This window comes from Rutilus rutilus (genome assembly GCF_951802725.1).
Source record: "Rutilus rutilus genome assembly, chromosome: 16".
NCBI lineage: Eukaryota > Metazoa > Chordata > Actinopteri > Cypriniformes > Leuciscidae > Rutilus > Rutilus rutilus.
In genome coordinates, this window is record NC_140224.1 from 20,106,036 (window position 1) to 20,130,244 (window position 24,209).

At 37.8% G+C, this 24,209-nt stretch overlaps 1 protein-coding gene across 1 annotated transcript in view; it reads left to right on the forward strand.

Moving 5' to 3' along the window:
- Positions 1 to 24,209, forward strand: part of fam20cb (FAM20C golgi associated secretory pathway kinase b) — a 52,698-nt gene that overhangs the window by 20,652 nt on the left and 7,837 nt on the right. The window contains exons 4-5 of the mRNA XM_084434788.1: positions 20,014 to 20,106; positions 23,591 to 23,706. Coding sequence (XP_084290914.1) covers positions 20,014 to 20,106; positions 23,591 to 23,706 — 209 coding nt within the window. The remainder of the gene's footprint in view (positions 1 to 20,013; positions 20,107 to 23,590; positions 23,707 to 24,209) is intronic.

Consider the following 24,209-nt stretch of genomic DNA (forward strand, 5'->3'; position numbering starts at 1 on the left):
CCTACCTTCACAACACAGACGTGCTCTTTTCTAAGCCTTTTCCCCATGCACTTATACACATTGATCCAAGAGCACTCCTAAACTGCTCACTGAATGCATGGTGATAAGAGAATAATTATTGCTATTATATCAGCTAAATATTGAGATTTTTTCAGCTCGCATATTTTAATAATCAAATAAATTATTATTTCCCCCTATATAACGGTAAAGAAAACAAAAACAATAAGATAAGTTATGTCACAACCATGAAATATGCTACTTGCTGGCCTTTATTTATTTATTTTATTTTTTGTGCCCCTATTATGCATTTTCAAATATTGCCTTTCATGAAGTGTGTAATAATGCTGTTTGTGAATGTAAAAGGTCTGAAAGTTTTAAAGGTCAAAGTGCACAACAAATAAAGTTATTGTCACATTAAATAAAGAATCGATTTGAACTGCCAAAATGAGTCGTCATCAATTCCATTCTCACTCGCCTACCTAGCATTGAGCATTGAGGAAGCCTCTGGAGCTGAAGTTCAGATATGGTAATGATCATTTCGTTTCTGTCACACGCTGTAAGCGGTAGACCAATCACAACAGACTGGGCCGTCTGACCAATCAGAGCAGAGTAGACCAGAAAGGAGGGGTTTAGAGAGACTGAAACTTTAAGAAATGAGGTGATGTGCAATGTATATTATGGGAAATTTAAAATGTTTTTTTGATCTTGGATGTATGTAAACCTGTTGTAGGAGACCTCTAGCCTGGAATTCCAGACCTAAATCTAAAAGATGAATGGTCTGGCGTCGACTAATAAAAATCGGCCAGCTCGAGGGGCGGCACCAAGCATGCATTTGAAAATCTCACTGCACGCAATTGGATAACACTACGACCAATCACAACAATAAACCCCATACGCTTAGCTATGATGCGTTGAACACACTGTTCTGATGACGCAAGAGTTGCAACTATGGCAGCTGAGAAGGCCATTCTTTGTGAAGAATTTTGTGAGCCTGATGAAGTCGGTATAAATATGTGTTTAATACTACAAAATATGCCCGATGTTACAGTTACTGCACTTGCCGCCCAGAACAAAAGAGAACATCCCAATCGAGTGAAGGGATTTGTGGAAACTGAAATGGAAGCACACATCTTACCTAATTCAGACTAAAACACATCTATTTAGCCCTCACATACTGACTTTATTTGTAGGTCATACTGTTTTAATACCCTGTATTTTCTTTCTCATTTTTAGGAAAAGCACTTAATTACCATTGTTTATTTCTATACCAAATGTCATACACTTGCAATGAAGCTAAAAATATAAACAACTACATCATTATGTTGATATCCTATATTTTTACAATAAAACTTACGACAAACATGTCTTCTAATATCCTCAGTTGTTGCATATACCGAGCTGCATGGAACACATTTGTAAATTACTTTCCATTGTGCGAGTTCACTTTAATACCGCGTGCTTTATATACATGTTGCTGCTGATTGGACTGCAGTTCTGACACACCCACCAAACAAGAGAAAACGTATCTCAAACCCCGTTGCACACCGGTACACGCCGTTTCCAGGAAACATGACGTTCAACCCGGAAACCGTAGCAAAACGTTGCGCACCGTTTTGAACTTGACCGTGCCCGTTTAGCTCGGCTCTGGCCCGCCTATATCAGATAACCCGATGTGATTGGTGCAGCTCAGATTGAGGGGCATATTTAATGAGCATCATTATTCGACACCAGAGTAACTCGCTGAGCAAATTCAACTTGTGCTCTCGCGAGAACTCTGGATTACCAGGGTAGGAGACCTCAGAAATAAAAATAGGAATCTTTAAAATTGCATAATAGGTGCACTTTAAGATAATTTGCTGGTTTTATTTTGTTTTGTTTTCTAGACTTGACAGATGTCTTGTACAGAAGACTGAAGAGACAAAAAAAAGTTATTGGGTTCCACAGGAATTCCAGTCGGAATTCTGTTACTGCGTTAAACAGAGCTAAGAGTAGCTGAAAACATAATCAAAATAGCCATAATGTTAAATAAATAAACACAATGTTGAGATTGTGTACTAATTTCCGGAGCTTTCTGCAGGCACAGATTCCATGTGGGTCTAGTTATTGTAAAATGTCTAGTTGACTCATCCTGTGCTGTAAATAATCGACCTTTAAATGCACACATACACACAACACACTCACAGCAGCTTATGACCATTAGGCTGTTGGAATGCTAGACATTCCTGGTAATGCCCCTTAAGAGAGTAATATGGGAATATAGGATATAAATTATGTAAAGCCTTCTCCCAAGAGCTCTGTCATATCCTGCTGTTTTGCTTTTGACTGCGTTGCAGCAAACTCTGTGTTGTTTTCCAGTCAGAAGATAACACCTAATGCTGCGGACCGATATTCGCCTCAGTAAAAAGGCTTTTCCACTGTAAGACAATGGCTAATGTGGTAGCTTGTATTTAACAATAAAGCAAACGTCCCCTTGTAAAGTCAAGAGTTGGTCATCCCCTGAGCAGTTATTCTGCTGTTCCCAGGGTTAGCATTAGCATTGTTTTCCTGTGGTTGAAGAATTGCCTTTGTGTTCTCAGCTGCAGGCTTTAGTCTGAGGAGAGACAATTAAGGTGTGCTACGTGCACTGAGAGCCAAATCCAAAATGGAGGACTCAGCCTGACTAATTAGTGCTAATTGCTGTATAGGCAAAGCAATTTGCTTGTTTTCTCTTCTGTACTGTAAGTCATACATCTTAAGACACCACTTTCCTTTCAGAGCTTTGCAGTGTACCATGAGCATGCTGACACTTACGATTGTTTTAGAGGCAACAGTGATTAATGGGCTTTTTAAAAAGGTGTTGTATTGTCTGATCCTTACATTTCTGTTTTATAAAGCTTTTTCACTTGACATTTTAGATACAGAATGTAATCACTCGTTTTCGGTTCTGTGTTGTTGTTCCTTTTGAAAGAAGAACATGGAGTCGATAAGATTAAGTTATGTCACAACCATGAAAGATGATTTGCTACTTGCTGCTCATTTGTATTTATTTTTTTATTTGTTTTGTTTTGTTTTTCTTGTTTTTTTTCTATATGTACAGTATTACAGCCATCCAATCTTGAGGTTGAGCATGCTTCTATGATTGTCATTCTATACAGTTTCAATAAAGATAATAAAAATAAGTGGGATTTGCGTGGATGGGGGCATCTATGTTTTGACAAATTTTAGGAGTACACTAGAATATAGATGACCTCAAAGCTAAAATCTAAAAGCCATAAAAACTAAAAATTTTGATTTTATGTAGCCTGCAAACCTGTTTAGTGAAACTTAGGTCTAGATCGAGCTGTGAAAGCCTGTAATGGATGCCACTACTATCAAAACAAAAGACAATAAAGAGCATGGAGGTTGCACCAGATACTGAAGTCAATCGATAAAGTGCCTTGAAAAATGTTAAGGAGAAAACAAAAACAAAATTTTTATTGAGATCTTTGTTTGATGGGAATCACAATAACCTCAATTATAGCCTACTTGTTTTCAGCAAAATCTCGGCAAAATCTCAGATGATGCATTTAACATTGACCTCGTCAGGGCTTTGTTCTGTTTTTATAAGCAATGAAAAGGACATGTTTGCCTAGAAAAGCATGGCTGAGCACCAGAAATCAATGAGAAATACTCACTGATCCCATGGGTCAGTTGTAATTATAAATGATAATGGCAGATGCTTTCTTGCTGCTGGAAAGCAGTGGCTGAGATGGAGCAGTCAATTCCAGTTACTGTACATGGAGGTGTTTGGAACTCCAGTATTGCACAAACTTGACATGGCCCATAAGTAGAGTCGGAAATGACAGGGGCTTGGGGCAAAAATGCCAAGTTTGTCCCCAAAATGTCCCTAAAATGTCCCTATTAGGGGTGTAAGAAAATATTGATACACTGGAATATTGCGATATTATATTTGGCGATACTGTATCGATTCTCAAAAACACTGTATCGATATTTGTTACTTTAAATCCAAGATTCGTTTCAGTGGCTTTGTGTTAGGTTTAAACCCGACCGCCAGATGGCAGTGTTATCTGAGAATGCAAACTGTGAAGGGGAGATGCAAACATGGGTGAATCGCTAGCATTAGCATTAGCAAATCCAGCTCACAAGATGATACAATTATTCCGGTTCTGGCGCGGTGATTAGTGATATAAATGCAAATGCAGATCCCACAGTTTTTGATTTTGTTTTTGCTCAGGTTTAATGCATATGGTGGTATGTTCTTTATAAAAAAAAAAAAAAATTATTACTGTCTTACAGTATCGCAATATATCGTATTGTACCTCTGTAACGTGATACGTATTGTATCGCCAGATTCTTGCCAATACAAAGCCCTAGTCCCTACAGAATTAATTTAAATCTATTATGACTTTTGCGAACCAATCACATGCATTTCTGTTGAGTGTATGAATGTAATGATCCAATCAGAGTCGTTTAGTTTAGACCAGTGATAAAGAGTTTTGTTTAGTGCTCACGCTCACTGAATTATGCTCTCTTGCGGATTCTCTCATCATAAACAATGAAGTGCAGATACAATGTAAAAGAGAATCGTTTAGCAATGTAGACAAAGATTATAATGGAAGTTTTTGCGAGAGTGCATAACTCATGCTAGACTGAAGTCATGGACTGCTTCAGTGATGGGGAATGTGTTTGCTTTCTGTATTTATTCTCAGTAGTACGAAGAACAAACCGGTTTTCGAACTAAGACAACCAATGTAAAGTCTTAATTTTCTAATGCATAAAAAGCAATAAACTGATTCATAAATAGTTTTTAACTTGTTTTGTCTGTGTAGCCTACAAGGAAGAGCCAATTTATGTATTAATCAACATTAAAAATCATTATTACAATATCACAAACAATAATGATTTGTCATAATGCAGTTCTGCCCTGTAATTAATTCCTGTTTTTTTATGTTTATAATTATATACTTCATGTAGGCTATTTGCATGCAATTGTCATGTAAATAAACATGCCATGTTAGATGCAGATTCTGTTCCACCTTTGCACTGTTCTGATTTTTGATGATGTTGATAAAATTGTATTGATAACAGTCTAAGTAATTAGTTAAATTTACGCATTTGACATAAAATACAACAGATACATTTAATAAGGTGATCATAAAAATTGCCCCTGAAAATCAATTCCAGTGGACAATATTGCCCCTAAATGGAAAAGTTCATTTCTGGCCCTGCCCATAATTAATATAAAATTTAGCATGAACTTGGTTCCTTGCAGAGCATATGCCCTCTGTTTTATAATTTAACCAATTAAACAATACAGTTGAAAACAGTAGCTCGTACTGTTCGACGTGTCGACTGATTGGGATCAAGCTTAGGGAGCCTGTCATCTTCAAGTATTGTTAAAACGAGCCAATGCACATTGGCGTGCGTGAATTGCATCACACGCTCCGCCCCGCAACGTGGGTATAAATATGGAAGTGGATGCACACACTAGTTGTCTTTCGCTTCGGAGCCGATCTGTGTATCGATGTCTCTGAAGAGTGTTTTCTATACAACGAGCGAGTGTGTCTGTGTTCTTCTGGAAGACTCTCCCAGTGCGGGTGTTTCTACAGCGAGTGCAGGTTGGTAGCATGCCATGGCGTGAAGTGCATGAGGAGGACTTCCCTGAAGTGCATGAGGAGCTTACTATGTCGTAGACAGCACCTTTCTCTGCCAGAAACCGGCTAAGTAGTTCCTCCCCCCTCAGTTTCCGTCAAGGGAGGGAGCTGCAAAGGGATATGAGGCTATCCCTCCAGTGGAGCAGTCTGTCGTGCAGATCGCAAGCTTCTAGGCTAACCCTAACAGCATCAAATTTTGTGTTTGTGTTTGTTGACGGTTGGTTAGAGGGTGTAGAAGTGAGTGCTTCACTCTTTCAGTTCAAGCGCTGCCCCAGACGAGGCAGACCCAGCCCTGGCTTTTCTCTGCTCCTTGCGGTTATAACAGGACAGAATGCAAAGCCTCAGGACCTCAGACCAGCTCGTCTGTTACGGAGACCAGCAGAAGGGAAGCCTGTTTCCAAGCTGAGGTTGGCCCACTGGATAAGTGGTTGCCATCATCTTGGTGTATATTTCCAAGGCGCATATTTCCAAGGCCTAACTCTCGGATGCACTGGTGGAACCTGTGCTGGGCCGGGTCCATATGTTGTGGTCCCTACGGCCCATATGTGTATTCTTCCACGGTACGGCTCCCTGCGGCATGCCCGTGTCTTCCCTTGGCAGAGCCTGCTCTGCCGTCACTGATTGGTTGCGTCTCCCCCTGTTATAGGCTGGAGCCACCTCAGTGACATTCCATATGTTGTGCTGCCCGGTAAATCGCCCAGTTCATATGTGTTATTCCCCACATGTTACCTCCCTTCGGTCAGGATGTGGCCTCCGCAACGTATTCCTTCCAACGAAAGGTTAATGCTTTACCAGTGGCAGTAACTTGGGGGGATCAGGAGCCTTTTTTCTAGGCACTGGAAGGTGGCAGCACTAGTGGCGTTTTAATAGGGATCCCAATCAGTCGACTTGTCAACTACGTTGAACGTGAGCGACTGAAAGGGAACGTCTCGGTTACGTATGTAACCCTCGTTCCCTGAAGGAGGTAAAGGAGATGTAGTCCTGTCGCCACTATTGCTGGACCACCGCTGACTCCGGGCTCCGCTCAGCTCCTCAGCAAAAAACAACGAGTGCGTGCATCCACTTCCGTATTTATACCCGTGCTGCGGGGCGGAGCGTGTGATGCAATTCACGCACGCTCGTTTTAACAATACTCGAAGATGACAGGCTCCCTAAGAGTGATCCCAATCAGTCGACGCGTCGACTACGTCTCCGTTCCCTCCTTCAAGGAACGAGGGTTACATACCTTACCGAGACGTATCACATCACTGCATGTTTTACAATATATTTTAATTTAACAAAAAGTCTTAAAATAAGTAACAACTGACAGGCGAATGTTTGATGTTTAAACTTTATTGGTCATTTTGACAGATGTATTGGCAGTGTGATTCATCGATTTGAATCTCTTTTTGTAACCTAGTTTATGACTGTTATTCTTGGTTAACATTCAGTGTCACGTTTGATTTTAGGTCATTACAAATCATGTGTCCCATTTCACCATTTCATCATTAACCCACCCTGGGGTTTTTTACGACCAGCAGAAAGTGATAAAGCTTGGTAATAGAGACTGACAGGGTCACAGCCTTGATCATGGATACAAAGCTCTATTTCACATCAGAGGCACCTAGGTACAGCATTCATGGCTGAACGCCCCATAGACCTCGTCTTAAACGATACACGTTTATGTTTGAATGACCAAAATAAATGAATAAAGGAGTGAGAGTTTTGATTCAGTGAGGTCGGCCAGCCAATGAGAGAGGAGACGAGCAGACCTGCAGGGCAGAGATAGGAGCTATTTGTCTCTGGATGTTAGGCCTGTGTGGATCATGGAGTTTCAGTACGCTGTCTCTCAAGGATGATACTAGGCAGTGGGTGAAATAGGAAATCGTATTTTTAAGCCCATTTTTAAATCAAAGACTTTAATTAACTTGTAAAATACGAGTAAGATGAGAACATTCTGGGAGTTCTGGGAGACCTCCAGTTAGACTTTCAGTGATTTCAGAGAGTTTGTTATCCAGTGAGGGTCTATGTGTATTGCTGCAATATTTCCACAGAGCCTTATGATAATATAAATATATAATATAAAAAAAAAAAAAAAAAAAGACATAAAAAAAAAAAATGTAACTGTAGTAATGCATTATCATTAATTATAATGATACATTACGGTCCGTTTATTGTTTATATTATTTTATATTTTAACGTGCATTTAGTTTTTGGTTATATTAAGTAATAATTATATATATATTTTTTTTATATATATTATATATACATATTATATAATATATAATTATATAAGTCCTTATTTTATAAATATAATTAATATATGTACTTATCTTTTTTCTTTAATTTGTATCTAATTTATCTTGTTTTATTTTATGTATATAATTTTTATGTTAACAATCCTCGGTTATAGTAAATAATAATAATAATAATAATAATCCTGACATAATTTTATTATATTTTAACTTGTATCTAGGTTCTCTTTTATTTTTGTTTGTTTGTTTGTTTTGTGTTATTATATTATTTGTTTTGTTGTTTTTTTATAATTTTTTTAAACATGGATTTAATTCTTGGCTATAGTGAATGATGATGATGATGATGATTATGATTATGATGATAAGCATTCTGGCAACATTTTTACTTTCTATTTTTACTATTCTATTTTATTTTATCTGCATTTAGGTTTTCTTTGATTATTTATAGTGACCCATGAAATTGTCATATGAAAGTCAAATGAAATATATACCACAATGCATCCGAAAACTTTTTGCGTCTCAAAACATATCTAATCACTAAATGTATCGTATTGTTGCCCAAACCCAGGCGATTCCCACCTCTGCCATTCCTCCACTTTGAGATGTGTGACAGCAGCCCCTTCAACATTGGAGAGCCCAGATCAAACCACAAGACTGAAAGCACACCATCCACACACTGCACACTTTAACCTGACCTTAACCACTTGTCAGGCGGGAGATGTGTTCTGTGGCTTGTGTGTGTGTGTGTGTGTGTGTGTGTGTGTGTGTGTGTGTGTGTGTGTGTGTGTGTGTGTGTGTGTGTGTGCACATGTGGGGGGTGTTATCCCAGACGTGCCATCATACAGGGAGCCCTGTCAGCCCAGGCCAGTAAATCTGTCAGAGATTATGTGCAGATGATGGATTCCTCTTTATGGCTTGTTGATCTGGCTGGAATATTTACACGATGCCATTACAGGGATGATGCGCATGAGAGGCTGATGCTGTGGTCTCACTTATTTAAGCCTGCCTGTCTTTCAGCTCAGTGTGTGCTCTCTTTTTTTTCTCTCTTTCTCTCTCTCTTCATTAACCCCTAGCTCTTCCTCTCTGACTCTCTCCATTTGTGTGTGTTTGTGTGTGTGTACTGTTTCCTGTGAGTGCCTGGGTTTTCTTTGCAGTCAGGTTCTATTAGTCCATTGTCATCTCAGAAGTCTCATGTTCAGTGATTGTGAGAGCACTCAATGCTTATCTCAGAAACACAATACATGTGCAAAGGATCTTTCATTATTTTCAGCCTAGCCAAGTTTCTCATAGCAAATTTTTTTGCTCTGTACAAAAAGCAGCCTGTTCCTGAGGTTTTTTTTTGTTTGTTTTTGTCTTGCGAGTTGTAGTCTTGTATTCACGTCAAGCCATTTTTCACACTTGTACTGGATTTAAAGAAAACAGCTGGCTCTCAGAGCTTCATATCATAGGCTACCCTTGAGCACATCTGTGAAAGTGTGAGAAAAGAGAGAGAGGTGAAATGCAAACATTACACTTGATATTAAAGGTGATATATATTTTTTCACTCTTAAAAGTTTGATTCTAGATCCTAGATTAACCTAGCCTGGATGCCAGCCGAACTTAGCCCCGCCCACAACATTTTATCCGTTGTGGAGCTATTATGCCCGAACCAAAGCTGTTCGGACCAATCAAATTGTCAGGGCGGGCTTTATACGATGATGGACAGATGATCAACAGTAACGTAATCATCCACGTCACCAAAGAGCGCTTGGGTTGAATTTGTTTACAACAAAGATGACTGCCGCTGGAGAATTGAGATTTCACACTTACAAATAAGTCAGATAGAATAAATGCGTATTTGGCGTACTTTCCGAGGAAAGGGCTCCGAGCTTGGTATTCGGCCCGAACCCAAAGTACCCCCCCGTATTTCAGGCTGTGGAAGAACAGGCCAAGAGTGAGTGGAGGGATGCTGAAAACTGTCAAGGAATGTTAGGTGAGTGTACAGAGTGAATAAATATATGCCTCCTCTCATGCTGATAGGGACTAGACATGGTAATTGTTTGATGACAAGTTGATTGGATTGATTATTTGAACGTGCTCCTCCCGAACTTTGTTTATGAAACATCATGTGTAGATTCCGCCATCGCATCTGTTATAGAAGATATCGACAACGCATTAATTTGAAAAGAGGAACAGAGAACCGCGATCAAGGCATTTGTCGATCAGAAAGATGAATGAAGAACATACGTCACTTACTCCGTTGCTCTGATTGGTTGTAGGTCTATCCAATTGAGTGCAGAGGCATTTTCCTTCCTGGTTCAGTTGAAACACACCCCTTAATCACAGCCCGATGGAGCAGTATCAGACTCATATTCTGACTAGAATCGGAGTATGATGACGTCAGGCTAAGATTAACCCTGTAAAGCCTGAGAAATATAATAATATTAGTCAGAAAAATCTCATTTTTGAAATCGAACTGTTAGACAAAATATCTTTAAAAAGTTTGCATGTGTATTTCATGTAGGGCTGCATGATATATCGAAATAATCAAATGTACATTATGATTTGCATATCAAAACGGCTTGCAATAACTGCAGGATTTAAAAAAAAAAGGTCGCCACAGACAGCAGAGAGTAGACTGGACTCATGACTGTCGCATACGTGTAATATGCTTAATGTTATTAAATGCAACATGCGAAGTACTCACACGCACAGAAAGCCGCCTCTCAGAGAGTGCATGATCCCGAGTTCAGTTCTCTTCCACAGCTTATATGGCCAAATTCACACACAGTTATGTCAAAATGCCTGTCTTGGTGAGTATTCATGTAAACACAGTCAGTTATGTCTTAAGTGGACTAAACAGTTGAGAAAGGACACGTGTAGCTCTTAAAGTGAGAGCAGCCTAATAAACCTGTTTCCATACTGTATGTGTGCTTAATGTTAATCAAACAACAAAAGACTAAGAGAAAATCACTCACTGCTCCTGACTAAACAACTTTTGTAGCTTTAAAGGGATACTCCACTTTTTTTGGAAATAGGCTCATTTTACAACTCCCCCAGTTTTCGAATCCATTCAGCCGATCTCCGGGTCTGGCGGTACCACTTTTAGCATAGCTTAGCATAGATCATTGAATCGGACAAGACCATTAGCATCTCTCTCAAAAAAATGACCAAAGAGTTTCAATATTTTTCCTATTTAAAACTTGACTCTTCTGTAGTTACATCGTGTACTAAGACCGACGGAAAATGAAAAGATATGGCTAGGAACTATACTCTCATTCCTGCGTAATAATCAAGAAACTTTGCTGCCGTACCATGAGTCCAGCAGGCGTAATGATATGACGCAGTGCCTGAAAATAGTCCCCAGCTCGGAAACTTCCAACGTGACCGGGACTAAGTTTGTCTAACCTATTAGACCTATTTTCAGGCGCTGCGTCATATCATTACGCCAGACCCGGAGATCGACTGAATGGATTCGAAAACGGTAAAACTCAACTGTTTAACTCTGGGGGAGTTGTAAAATGAACCTATTTCCAAAAAAAGTAGAGTGTCCCTTTAATAAGAATCAGTATGTATTTAATTCATCCATACCTGGTTTACACAGATGTTAAAATGAAATTTTTTACGTAATGCTACAGTAAAACACTGCTGTTAACTTTCAGAATTTATAAGGATTCTTTCTTCTCACAAAAAGAAGAATGTGAAACATGTATGTTGGTTCTATTGTTTTCAGTTTTTAAATATTTAAATATAATTGAAATTTATTCTACACACTTAAAGCATTATCGAATATCGCATTATTTAACGAGTTATCGCATATCACATTTTATGTTATATCATATTTGATACTGCATGCTTTTTTTGGCTCATATATTATGATATAGTAAAAATATGGAGCTCAAAACTCAAGGAATGTGAAAAGAGACCTAAATTGAGCAAATCTGCAATTTGGTGCTGATATGGCCAAAAAGTAAGAAGAAATTGATTTAAACAGTGAGAATTTAACAACATCAGATCACTTGCATAACATGCATATAAATATCTGTTGTCACTCTACAGTAGATTTTACAATGATATGTCTTTTCATTATGGGGGGCAAAACATAATGCAATACGAGACTGTTTGTCCAGGCAATGGAAGACAGAGGGGGCAGAGTACTGCACCATTCAGAACTTTTTAAATACCAGTTCAAATCATATTTTTGAAAGCCCATTTGAATGTGAGGATGAAGAAATAAAATTAATTGTATTTTTAGAACAGAAAAACAGATATATTCAAGTGTAGCAGTTTTTTTTTGTTGTTTTTTTTTTATGCTAACTTTAAAAAGCCTTGATGTTTGAATGTTTATAGTGGACAGAGATAATGGTAAATAGATTAATCTATTAGTTTTTGCAGACCAGGATGGAAGAACACAGCATTTCCCAGAAGGCATCACCTGTGTTGAATTTCTTTGAATTATTGTTCTGTAAATTTCTCTTCTTTTCATTCCAATTCAAATTTCCATTCATTGTGCTTCTTGTGGGTTGTGGTAATTGAATTCAAATTCACATTCAGGGAGCCAGATCATCATTTCATTTTGAATTTTGCCTAATCCTACTGGCGTTGATGGATAGATTTGGAAAAATAATGACTGCTTTCACAAACACTCGCTGAAACCTCATCCATTATTTTTGCAATCTCATTAATGCCAAAACACCAAACAACAAAAATACGTGTGGGAGTGACATGTAGGTGAGTAAATGATGACAAAACTTGTGAACTGGCCCTTTGACGCTCACAATTAAGCACATTAAATTCATAAAGCCTATATTCCAAAAAGTATATGCTGGCCTTGTGCGTAAGCAAATTTAGAAATGTAACTCAATAAACCTGTCAGAGCTTTAAAATAAAAAAAGCCGCATCCAGAGACAGAGAGAAAAGCATTTCTCTGTGGAATTTTTACAGCAGGTCTGAATATCCCCTCACATAAAGCAGGCTCAAGGTCGACGTCAGTCTCTTCTCTCATGCTCATCAACAACTCGACCGCCACTGTCAGATGCAATACTAAATACCAGACATCCCCACTGACCTGCCAGTAGCACTTCTAAGCCAGATAGGAGGAATGGTTTGGCCTTAACTCAGGAGAGGTCGCCCTTAAGAGATGGAAAAGCATCAACCACTTACATTTTCAAACAAAGAAAAATTACGCCGCTGTTTGCTTTGACAAGTTCCTTAAAACAATGATGCATGTCACTGGTGCAGAACAAGTAGAAAACGGTAGAAAAGAGGCCTGGCTAAATATATAGCAGCATTTCTGCACTTTTCTGTGTTTTTTTTTAACTCTAATGTTATTATGCAGTGCTGTGAGAAACAGCGACTGCTGAAGTTTGTAATGTGAGCCGCCTCTTGACATTACCTGTTACCTGTTATCACAAACAAGCCAGAATGTAGCTTTATTCCCGTCCTGGTGCCTCCTTCTCTAATATTTGCTCCCAACGCCATGACATTCGCTCCAAAGGTCGTTTCTGCATGCTTCTGCAGTTTAAACAATGCTCCGTTTGATCATCATTCACAGTCAAAAAGTCACTGAGTGGCTCTGGTGGAAAACAGCTTGGGAAGTGACCAAATTTAGTACTTGCACCAACAGTTTTTCTTTTAAGTGAAAGTTCACCTAGAAATGATAATTCTGTCATCATTTACTCCCTCATGTCGCTCCAAACCTGTCAGACTTTTTTCTTCTGTGGAACAAAAAAAATATATATTTTGAAGAATGTCCAAGCTGTTCCTTTGTATATAATGAAAGTGAATGGGGACAGTGGCTGGTATTGTATGAAAAAGAGCAGCTTGGCCAATACTGCTTGATAACTCATTTTGTGTTCAAGTCATTCAGGTTTGAAAAGATGCAAGGATCAGTAAATAATGACTACCGGTAATCATTTTTTTATTTTTGGGTGAACTGTCCCTTTAAGGCTCCAGAAGTGTCTGCTTGAACATTGTTTTTTCTTCATTCGCAATCGCAGTCTGACCAACACACCTCCTAAGAATGCTGGGATAAGCTTTTACAAGTGCTGCAGCCATCAGGCTTTGTGAGATGAATTTGCTTTCATGGCTACTGTGTGAGCTTTTTTCGTGTTTGTCCAGTGTAAAGCCAACTAAGGGATTTGGCAGAATATAGTGTCCTAGATACTGTGTCCTGTTTGATTCATTTGTTTGCTCCTGTGTGTTTTCTTAATAGATCAGGGTTTTATTATACATTTTTTTGGTGGTTGTCTGTACCTTTTGCACTTTGTCCATCAGGAATTTTCTAATCTGCTACTGTTTTATTGTTTGCAATGCCAGCTTTTACATGTAGCCATGGCCTTGAAACCTTATGTGTACAGTGCGAGACTGATATAGGCCTATATCTCAGCCAGGGCGATTGATCGGCTGATATTTGGCTATTTCATGCCGGGTTTGGACTAATTAACAAAAGTTCCTAGCATCTGTTTAGTGTCAGCTCCAAAACCTGGGATGTTAATTGAATGAAATCCATTAGAAACTGTTGTACAATGACTATAAATTCTATATTACTCAAAATGTCATGTTCTTTATTTCAATATACAGGGTGGGCCATTTATATGGATACACCATAATAACATGGGAATGGTTGGTGATATTAAAGTCCTGTTTGTGGCACATTAGTATATGTGAGGGGGCAAACTCCTCAAGATGGGTGGTGACCATCACATATACTAATGTGCCACAAACAGGACTTTAATATCACCAACCATTCCCATGTTATTACGGTGTACTGTATCCATATAAATGGCCCACCCTGTAGTTGCTTGCTTGGCATCCTCAAACAGCCAACAATTGAGTTAATGAACTACTAATTAGTTCAGGGGTCGGCAACCCAAAATGTTGAAAGAGCCATATTGGACCAAATAAAAAAATAAAAAAATCTGTCTGGAGCCGCAAAAATTTAAAAGCCTTATATAAGCCTTATAATGAAGGCAACACATGCTGTAAGTGTCTATATTAGCTTTATTAGCCCCCTAGTATCAAAATGATAAGTGGGCTACAAATACATAATGAGCATTCATGATTAAATGTTTGTTGACAGAAATGTTGAAATTAAATATTTATTATACACATTTTTACAATGTTGAAAAACTTTAACCCTTTCACACGTTAGTTTAAAATATTCTGACTGACCCCCCAGCGTGAGTTTTTCAAGGCGACCGTTATTTAGAATGTGTCGCTTTATGGTTTCCATGGTGACGCGTCATTGCGTGTCACGTGACACACTGCAGCAACAACATCGCTGAATGAATGATGATCTGCTTTTATGTCATTTTTCCTTTTATTCAAAATATTCACACATTTGTTAGATATGGCATGAAATATCTGATATTCCGATTGTCAAATATATGCAAGTGGAAGTGTTTTGTTGTTTAAACACCTTTATAACGATCGCGTTAGTTGAGCTGTATGCGCGATGGGCGCCGTTTGTGCCGCAGACGCAGTTCAGAGAATCGGATCTGTTGGATTTACAACACGTGAATTCATCCTCTTCTCCCGAAATACATAAAAGTAAGTGGCTGGTGAACTGGGAGGAGAATAGAGTAAACTTTAAAGTTACTTACACAATGTGTATGTTATCTGATATGAATAAAACGTGTCTAATTATAATGGAAAGGATTATTATTGCCTCTTCCTTTGACATCAGTGTGTATTTTACAAACTCTAAATGTATTTTTTTTTTAGTACTTATATGTTTGAAACCTAAAATAAACATTATGTGGTTGAAAACACTGAGAAGTTGTGATATATGACAGCTCTGAACGCGCCTGTCTCTGGCTCAGCGCCAGCCAATGCGCGAAAGCACATTTGAATTTAGCAGTTGATCACGTCATGCACTAATCACACCGATGTGATCGTACGTTCGAAAGGGTTTTAAGAATGTTTGTCATGTTTTTCCTCCTACAGAAATTATATTAAAACAAAAAATATTTTTTCCATTTTCATATTTTTGAAAAAGCTCCAGGGAGCCACTAGGGCGGCGCTTAAGAGCCGCATGCGGCTCTAGAGCCGCGGGTTGCCGACCCCTGAATTAGTTGAATGAATAATAATAATTAGAGATGCACAATATGTAAGTACAGTATCGCTAATAGCCAGTGTTTGAGTTTTTTAAAATCTTAAATATAGGCAGACACTGGATATGTAATTGCGAGCTAATTAAATGTTCAAAATGAATATCCATTGTTAATATTATACATTATAATGTTGTGATGCCTAAGTTCACTTGTAGCATTCATTTCTTTTTATTGTTTTATTTGCAATTTATTTACACAAAATAGTATTAAATGTCAGTATCAGCCATTTATGGTTATTGGCCATAACATAAAAATATAATAGTATTATTCCAATATTGCCGTTTATATTGCCATTATATAAGTCGACGACTAGCGTTTATACTAGTGTCTTTGTTAGCCTGTTTGCATGAATCAATAATCTATTGGCTTGGCAGGAGTAAACAGAGTGTTTACCTTGAAGTGCAGGGTCATGGAGAGCGCTCTCTCAGCGTATTTTGATCACTAGAGACATTCTGCTCTCAGCTGAGTTGGTTTTAAGATCCCAGAGGGCGGCCCATCTTGAGGCTCATTTAAGTGTAGGCTACTTTAAGAGTGGCCACCATTCCCATGGCGTCTTTTATGGTGAACCACATCCACCGATCGCGCATTTGAAGAAAATGTAGGAAAAAAATCACCTTGAGCTGAGCTTTCAATCTATATCCCAACAACCCCCCACGCACACAGATTGCACCTGTTTTTCCTTTTGTTTTTATATTCAGCACCTCATAAACTTGTCTTTGTTGGTTTGTTAATTTAATGAAATCCATTAGAAACTGTTGTTACTCTAAATGCTATGTTCTCTATTTTTTTTTATTTTTATGTAGCTGTCTTTACATTTCTATATGTTGTCTTTAAAGAGGTTTTTTTTTTTTCCTCTCTCCGAGGTGTAGTTAATGTCGAATGTAGGAAACTAAGCGTTACAGAATTCTTCGGAGGGATTGTTTTGACCCTTTGACAGGCTGGCCTGTGTCTGGTTACTTTTGTTATAATTTTCTGGTCCAGCAGCCAGTCGAATGTTGTTTTCCTCATGTCTCTCTGGGGTTTTACGGGAATAAATGAGAGCTCTCAAGCTCCAGCTTAACAAGGTTGTCTGGAGTGCCAGCGTGAGTGGAGGGAGTTTCGAGTTCTCCACCCACAGAACACTCCTCAGAGGGTTTTGCCATCAGCTGCGGTCTATGAGCTTTTAAAAAGCCTGTGTATTATTATTATTATTTATTTTTTTCCTTTTGGGACCATTTGTGTTATGGAGCTGATGTTAATCACAAATTTTACCTTGATGGAATCCTATTTGATGAATAGCATATACAGAATAGAGGCAGATGTGTGCAGATGCTAAGTGCTGTCACCGCAGCGGAGGCCTCGGCTGGGTCAAGTCCTTGGGCACAGTGGTGCTCAATAAGTGCTTAGAGACTTAATATTACTTTACAGTGCATTAGACAGTGAGCTATCATAATAACTGTGAAAACAAGCCTGATGCGGTTCCCGGAGTACTGAAATTATGAGCTAAAGCAAGTGGAATTGTGGTACACTGTCTGTCACACAAGTGAACAGGTGTTTCCTTCAGAGACTTTTATGTCCAATTATGATTTTTATTAAAACAGCTTTGTGCTTTGGAAGGTGTGTTTTTTTTTTTCTTTGTTTGTTTTTTGGTTCTTTAAAAATGTTGTATAAATGTATAGAGATACACTATCGTTCACAAGTTTGGGGTCGGTAAGATTGAAATTTATTTGATCAAAAATATAGTAAATTTGTGTAATATAATAATTTAAAATGTGTTTTCTATTTTGATATTTTAAAATGTAATTTATTTCTGTGATGCAAATCATTTCTGTCTTTAGTGTCACATGATCCTTCAGAAATCATACTAATATGCTGATTTGGTGCTCGAGAAACATTTCTGAATATTATTATCAATTCTGAAAAGAGTTGTGCTGAAACCATGATACAGTATTTTTAGGATTCTTTGCTGAATATTAAGTTCAAAAGAACAGCTTTTAATTGAAGTAGAAATCTTTTGCAACATTATAATTGTCTTTCACTTTTAATCAGTTTAATGCATTATGCTGAATAATAGTGTTCATTTCTTTGAAAAAATCGAACTTTTGTACAGTAGTCTATTTTTTTAAATCTTAAAATGAATTTTTTTTAAATGACCCAGTATTTCAAATAGACAGTGGTGTTGGCGAAGAGCTTGTGTGTGAATAAACATCTCCTATGAGATATTTTATTGAGATTTATATTGTGCATCATTTCTAGTCAATTTTGTTACACAATTTCATGTGTATAAATAAATATTTAATATGTTTTTAATCGTAAATAGACTGTCGTGGACAAATGAAGAAAAAAATATTGTGAGAGTGAAAAGTCCTTTAGGGGTGTTTACTTTCCACACACACACAAAAAAAAAAAAACACATACACACTTCTCTGCCAATTAAACATCTGAGCGTCTGAGGGCAAGCGTCCAATGGGTTCATCACCAGGACACTTCTGGGTTTGTTGCAGAAGTAGGCCTGTTTCTTCCGGCAGAAACACAAATCCATTTTAATTCTCTTCATGCCTGAAAAGAGGTTCACAGTTGGCGAGTGGAGCGATATTATCCGGGGCTCTGAGGAGCGAACTGCAGAAGAATGTGAAGTTGGAGACTCTCGTTTGGCAGGTCCCATGCTGTGTTATTTAACGATCGGTGAGCGTGTCAGTCTCACAGCTGCGCCTTGAACGACTGCCGCCAGCTGAGGACGATACTGAATGCCTGATTTCGCCAAGATAAGGATCTGTTTCCATTACAGAGCTGGCACTCCTCCCGCCAGCTACCTTGCCTTCGGTTTGCCACAAAGATGTTGGGATGTGACAAGATTCAGTTCCCAGAGAAGTCATTGTTTTGAACCGTCCTTACATGATTAAGGCTGTTACGAAAGGCGAGAAACCCAGCTGGATTTAATTGTTCTGACATTCGGACAGCATTCAGAGAGAGAGAGAGAAGGGAAGAGCAGAGAGAGAAATCTCAAGTATGTTTGAAATGGAGTCTGCTGAAAACATTTCAGCGGGACCGTATGAAGTCGGCCCAGGTTAAAAATAGTTTCTCTGGCTCTTGTCTGTGGAGAAATGTTTGCCTGGAACTTGATATGTCCTCCAATGACCTACAAGTATTGATTAAATGATATTGTTTTCATATTGTTTGGCCTGTTATTAACTGCTCATGTACAATATCATAATTTTGGATGTTTCAATGAAATCAAAATGGAAGTTCTGTGGCTTTAAGTCCATGTCAGTTAGCTTAAGAGCCATCAGTATGGTAGTGTACTCCTAAACGCTAACAAAATTAGCCTTTAGAAATATAACATTAATGGGAAAACTGACTGGGAAATGATTGATGACTCATCCTGCACTACACAGATTTCTGTCCAATGAAATGCTCTCTTAGACAAAAATATCCCTCCCCCTAAAACGTCCTGCAAATTCTAACAATAGCAGATCATGGCCCTTTGATTACTATTTAAAAAAAGAAGGACAAGCCATTTGAAATGTCCCATTCAAACATACTCTTTCCAGAGGAAATAAGGGGATGTTTACACGACACCGTTTTCAACTAAAACCGTAAAACTTTGTATGCGTTTTGGCCGTTCGTTTACACGACAACGCAAACGTTTGAAACCGGCAGCTGAATAGAGCGTTTTAGTCGTTTTCGTGGATCCGTGTGAATGGGAATCGTTTTGACAATGGTGTCGTCTGTACGCGGAAAACTCAAAAGGAAAAACTTCTCCGTTTTAAGCATATTGTTATTGTGTCAAAACAGGAAGGAAAACTGTTCTTCAAGCAATTTTGTGATCTTTAATATACAAGCTTTAAGGTATTAGCATGAAAATGAAAGTTATTGTCTCTGTCAATTATTTTAGTAATAATTAAAATAAGGTATTTTTTCAAAAATATGTTAAGAAAAGACATTTCCTTCCAGACATCAATCCAGAAATAATGGAGTTTTCTTGACAGGGTGGCTTTAGTTTCAAGGGCTAGGGCTGTGATTATGGCTTTGTTGATGAAAGGGGCTCACAGCAGATTAACCTTTGCCTTGCAGGCAGACACGGGAGCAGGAGACACCCCCAGACTTCTTCTACTTCTCCGATTTCGAGAGGCACAATGCCGAGATCGCAGCATATCATCTAGACAGGTAAAGCGCCATAAATGTCAGCCTCTGGCATGAATAGAGTGTGTGGGATGTTTGTCTTCCTCTGAATATATGTGTATGGATACATGCACCACATGCTACTTATAAGTATGTTTGCCTGCTTGTGTATATGAACCTGTGGGGCCGCGTTTGTTTGCACAAGAATGTTTTGTGTGCGTGTGGATGTATAACGCTTGTGGTGTCCTGCATGTTTTCAGCACGTTTGAACTTGTGTTTGTATGTATGTGTGAAAGTACAGCATGTGAGCATATCTCGGGGCAGTAAGCAGTTTGAAACCTGCAGTTTAACACTTATAAACACCAAATGCAGAGAGAATATAATGACTCACTCCGAATGAACGCAAACACATCCGTCAGTATCTGATCACCGATCGAGCTCCATCCAACAATGTCTGCTTATTGGTGATTACCCTTCTGATGAATGTCAGTTAGTGATTGAGAGGCTTTAATTTGTGTCAGCCGCAACAACCCGTGTACATCTGTCATTGTCAGCTCATTGCAGCCGAGTTTATTGGTTGTTTGCTATGTGAGTCAGATTTTCCTCGATTGTGATCTGAGACTCTGGGATTTATTCCCATTATAGTTCATTTCCATTCTCATCTCGTTTTCTCCTCATCATTGTGATGGGTGTGAACATCCGGAAACATTGTCCGGCCCTGTCGAAGAGGAGACTCAATGGATAAAAAACATTTGAGAAAAAAAGTCTAATCTAATCTAATATAATATAATATAATATAATATAATATAATATAATATAATATAATATAATATAATATAATATAATATAATATATTATAATATAATATAATATAATATAAAATAATATAATATAATATAATATAATATAATATAATATAATATAATATAATATACAGTTCAAAAGTTTGGGGCCAATATGAATTATTTTTAAAGAAAGAAATACTTTAAGCAAGGATTCAGAAATACACTCCCACTACTGTCTAGCTGTTTTTTTAGAACAATATCCTTATGATGTTTATGCAAACCAGGTGTGCATGTAAATACATTATTTTATACAGTATATTAAGTATATGGAATACTTAATGTGAACTTTTAAGTACATTCCATCAACTCCATATAGTTTTTTTTTTTTTTTTCATATAGCTCACTTTTTTTTTATGTATATTACTTTAAGTTTGGATTTAATTCTACTTATTTAATTCTTTCTCTCTATTCTCTTGTGTATATTTGTATGTAAGTAAGTATCTAGAGCTTCTGGAAACCAGACCAAATTCCTTGTGTGGTTTTGCACACCTGCAGAATAAAACACACATTCTGATTCTGAATTTGATCAAAAGTGACAGTAAATAGATTTATAATGTTACTTTTGAACTTTCTAATGAATGCTGAATGCTATATTTATTAGTGCTGTTAAATCGATCAATCGATTAAAATTTTTGTTTATACAAAATATGTGCATATATATTATATTATAGTGTCTGTGTGTATAAATATACAGCACTAATAAATGTGACCCTGGACCACAAAACCAGTCAAATTTTTTGCAATTGAGATCTATACATCATCTAAAAGCTGAATAAATAAGCTTTCCATTGATGTATGTATTTGTTAGGATAGGACAATATTTGGTCGAGACACAACTATTAGAAAATCTGGAATCTCAGGGTGCAAAAAAATCGAAACATTGAGAAAATCGCCTTTAAAGTTGTCCATTTATGTTCGCGATTGTGCTGCATTCACTCACAAAAATAAATGTTTTATATATTTACGGTAGGAAATGTACTTAATATCTTCATGGAACATGATCTTTACTTAATATCCTAATGATTTTTGGCATAAAAGAAAAATCGACCATTTTGACCCATACAATGTATTGTTGGCTATTGCCGTGCCAATGTTACTGGTTTTGTGATCCAGGGTCACATATATATATATATATATGTATGAAAATTAAGCTTTTCCATCAGAGGAATACATTTTAATAATATAAAGAATACATTTTAAAATATATTATATCGGTATATCATATAACACAGAAAACAGTTATTTTAAATTGTAATAATATTTCTCAGTATTATTGTTTTACTGTATTTTTGCTCAAATAAGATAAGAAATAAAAATTAAGAACAGAATAAGATGTTAGGTGTTAGTATAGATGTTAGTAATTATATTTATATTTAGTCTTATCTTACACAATTTTACTTCTCACATATTTACCAGTATTATTTAGTTTGAATATGTTTAAGAATGCTTATTTTAGCTAGAAAACAAATATCCATCAAGAAGATGATTTTTGGAGTATAATGTCTACTTGTAGTTTCTCGGGAGAGGAGGCCCAACCATACACATCTGAAGGTCCCTCACATGATCGGCGTGTTGTCTTGTCCTGTTCTGTTCTCTAGCCGGCACTGGATCCTCCTCTCCGGCAGTGCGAGCGTGAGTCAGACTGAACCCAGCATGAGTCTTGGGCACAATATAATCATTCAGCAGGCCCAGACCGGCCTGGTCCGCCTCGCTTCTGCACATCTGGCCGGGAGTAAAATCTAGTCAGAACACACAGGCATGTGTGTGGGTAGAAAGCGCAAACCAAGAACATGAAAAAAACACCAGCTTTTCTAAATAAAGTTCATCTGGGTTAGACAAAAGTGCAGGTTGTTATTTCTATTTTAAAGCGCCATCACCCAGTGGGCCTCTCTGCCCTCGCAAAGCCCACCACGGCTAAATCTGACAACGTACCATTAATTATCGGATTTTAGCTGATGGGAAACGCTTATTGTAGCGTGGCTTTGGGGAGGAAGACGGGATTGAGGGAGAAGAGAGGTTTGAAAGGACAACTTTTCATTTGCCCCACAGTTCCCACTGAGTTATGCATCGGACAGTGAAAGCGCTCCCGCACACAAACTCTCTCTGTCATCTCTGTCAGCATGACTGGGCAATTAGTAGCTTCAAGTGCTTTTATCCCTTCGGCCCTCGTCCATTAGTTGTTTTCAGGGTGGGTTTTTTTTCCAAGTTGCCCTGTCAGCAGAGAGTCTACACTTGCACGCAGGGTGAACATGTTTTAAAACATGGATGAGCAGACCACGCTCACAAATAACCAGGAAGAAAGCCAACACATTTATGTTACATTCAGTAATAAATTCAGCTTCGTGCAAGGTCAGTTCCGTCAAAAGATACAGTATGAAATATGAAATATACAGTAAGTAAAAGGGTTTTGATAGGAAACGAATGTTTCATCCCTTGACAGGCTAGTGATTTATTATTCACAATCTGTGAAGTGTATTTTATGTAGTGTACTTTGAGCGCCCTCTACTGGTGAAAGTTATTACCAATTTTACCTCCCATAGTTTCTTCCCACAATTCTCTATGAATGAGTGTTTTTATTTATTTGAGCAAATCTGTACATAAGCTGCAACATTTTTTATTGGGCTTCGATCCGTATGTGGTATCCATGTAAAAACGAACTTATGTCTCATTTGATTGATGATCAGGATCCTGGATTTCCGCCGAGTGCCGCCGGTGACTGGGCGACTGGTGAATATGACCAAAGAGATCAGAGATGTGACCCGTGACAAAAAACTGTGGAGAACCTTTTTCATTTCACCAGGTACTCAACATCCAGCAGTCACTCTCTCGTCACTTATTATCAATTTACTGACTAAAGGGGACTTATCAAAATCAATAGTTTTGGCCCAAATAGCCCTTACTGAGGCAAGATCATTTCTTATCACCAATTCAAACTATGCTTTTTCTGATCTTTCTGATCTCTTTTGTGCTTATCTTTATTATCTAATCAGAGGATTCTGCGATTTTCTACTACTGTAGGTAACCAGTAGATGGCGCTGTTGGTCAATTAATTGTCAAGTGAGAACTCATTTGACACCACCTTCAGATTTATGCCAAATAATCCCCTTGATAGGCTGCAATTAAAATATGTACACTACCTTTATTGTGAAATAAGCCTATTATTTATTACAATTAAAAAATAACTGTTTTCTATTTAAAAATAGCAAAGCTGTATTTTTCAGCATCATTACTCCAGTCTTCAGTGTCACATGATCCTTCACAAATCATTCTTATTTGCTGATTTGATGCTCAAGAAACATTTCT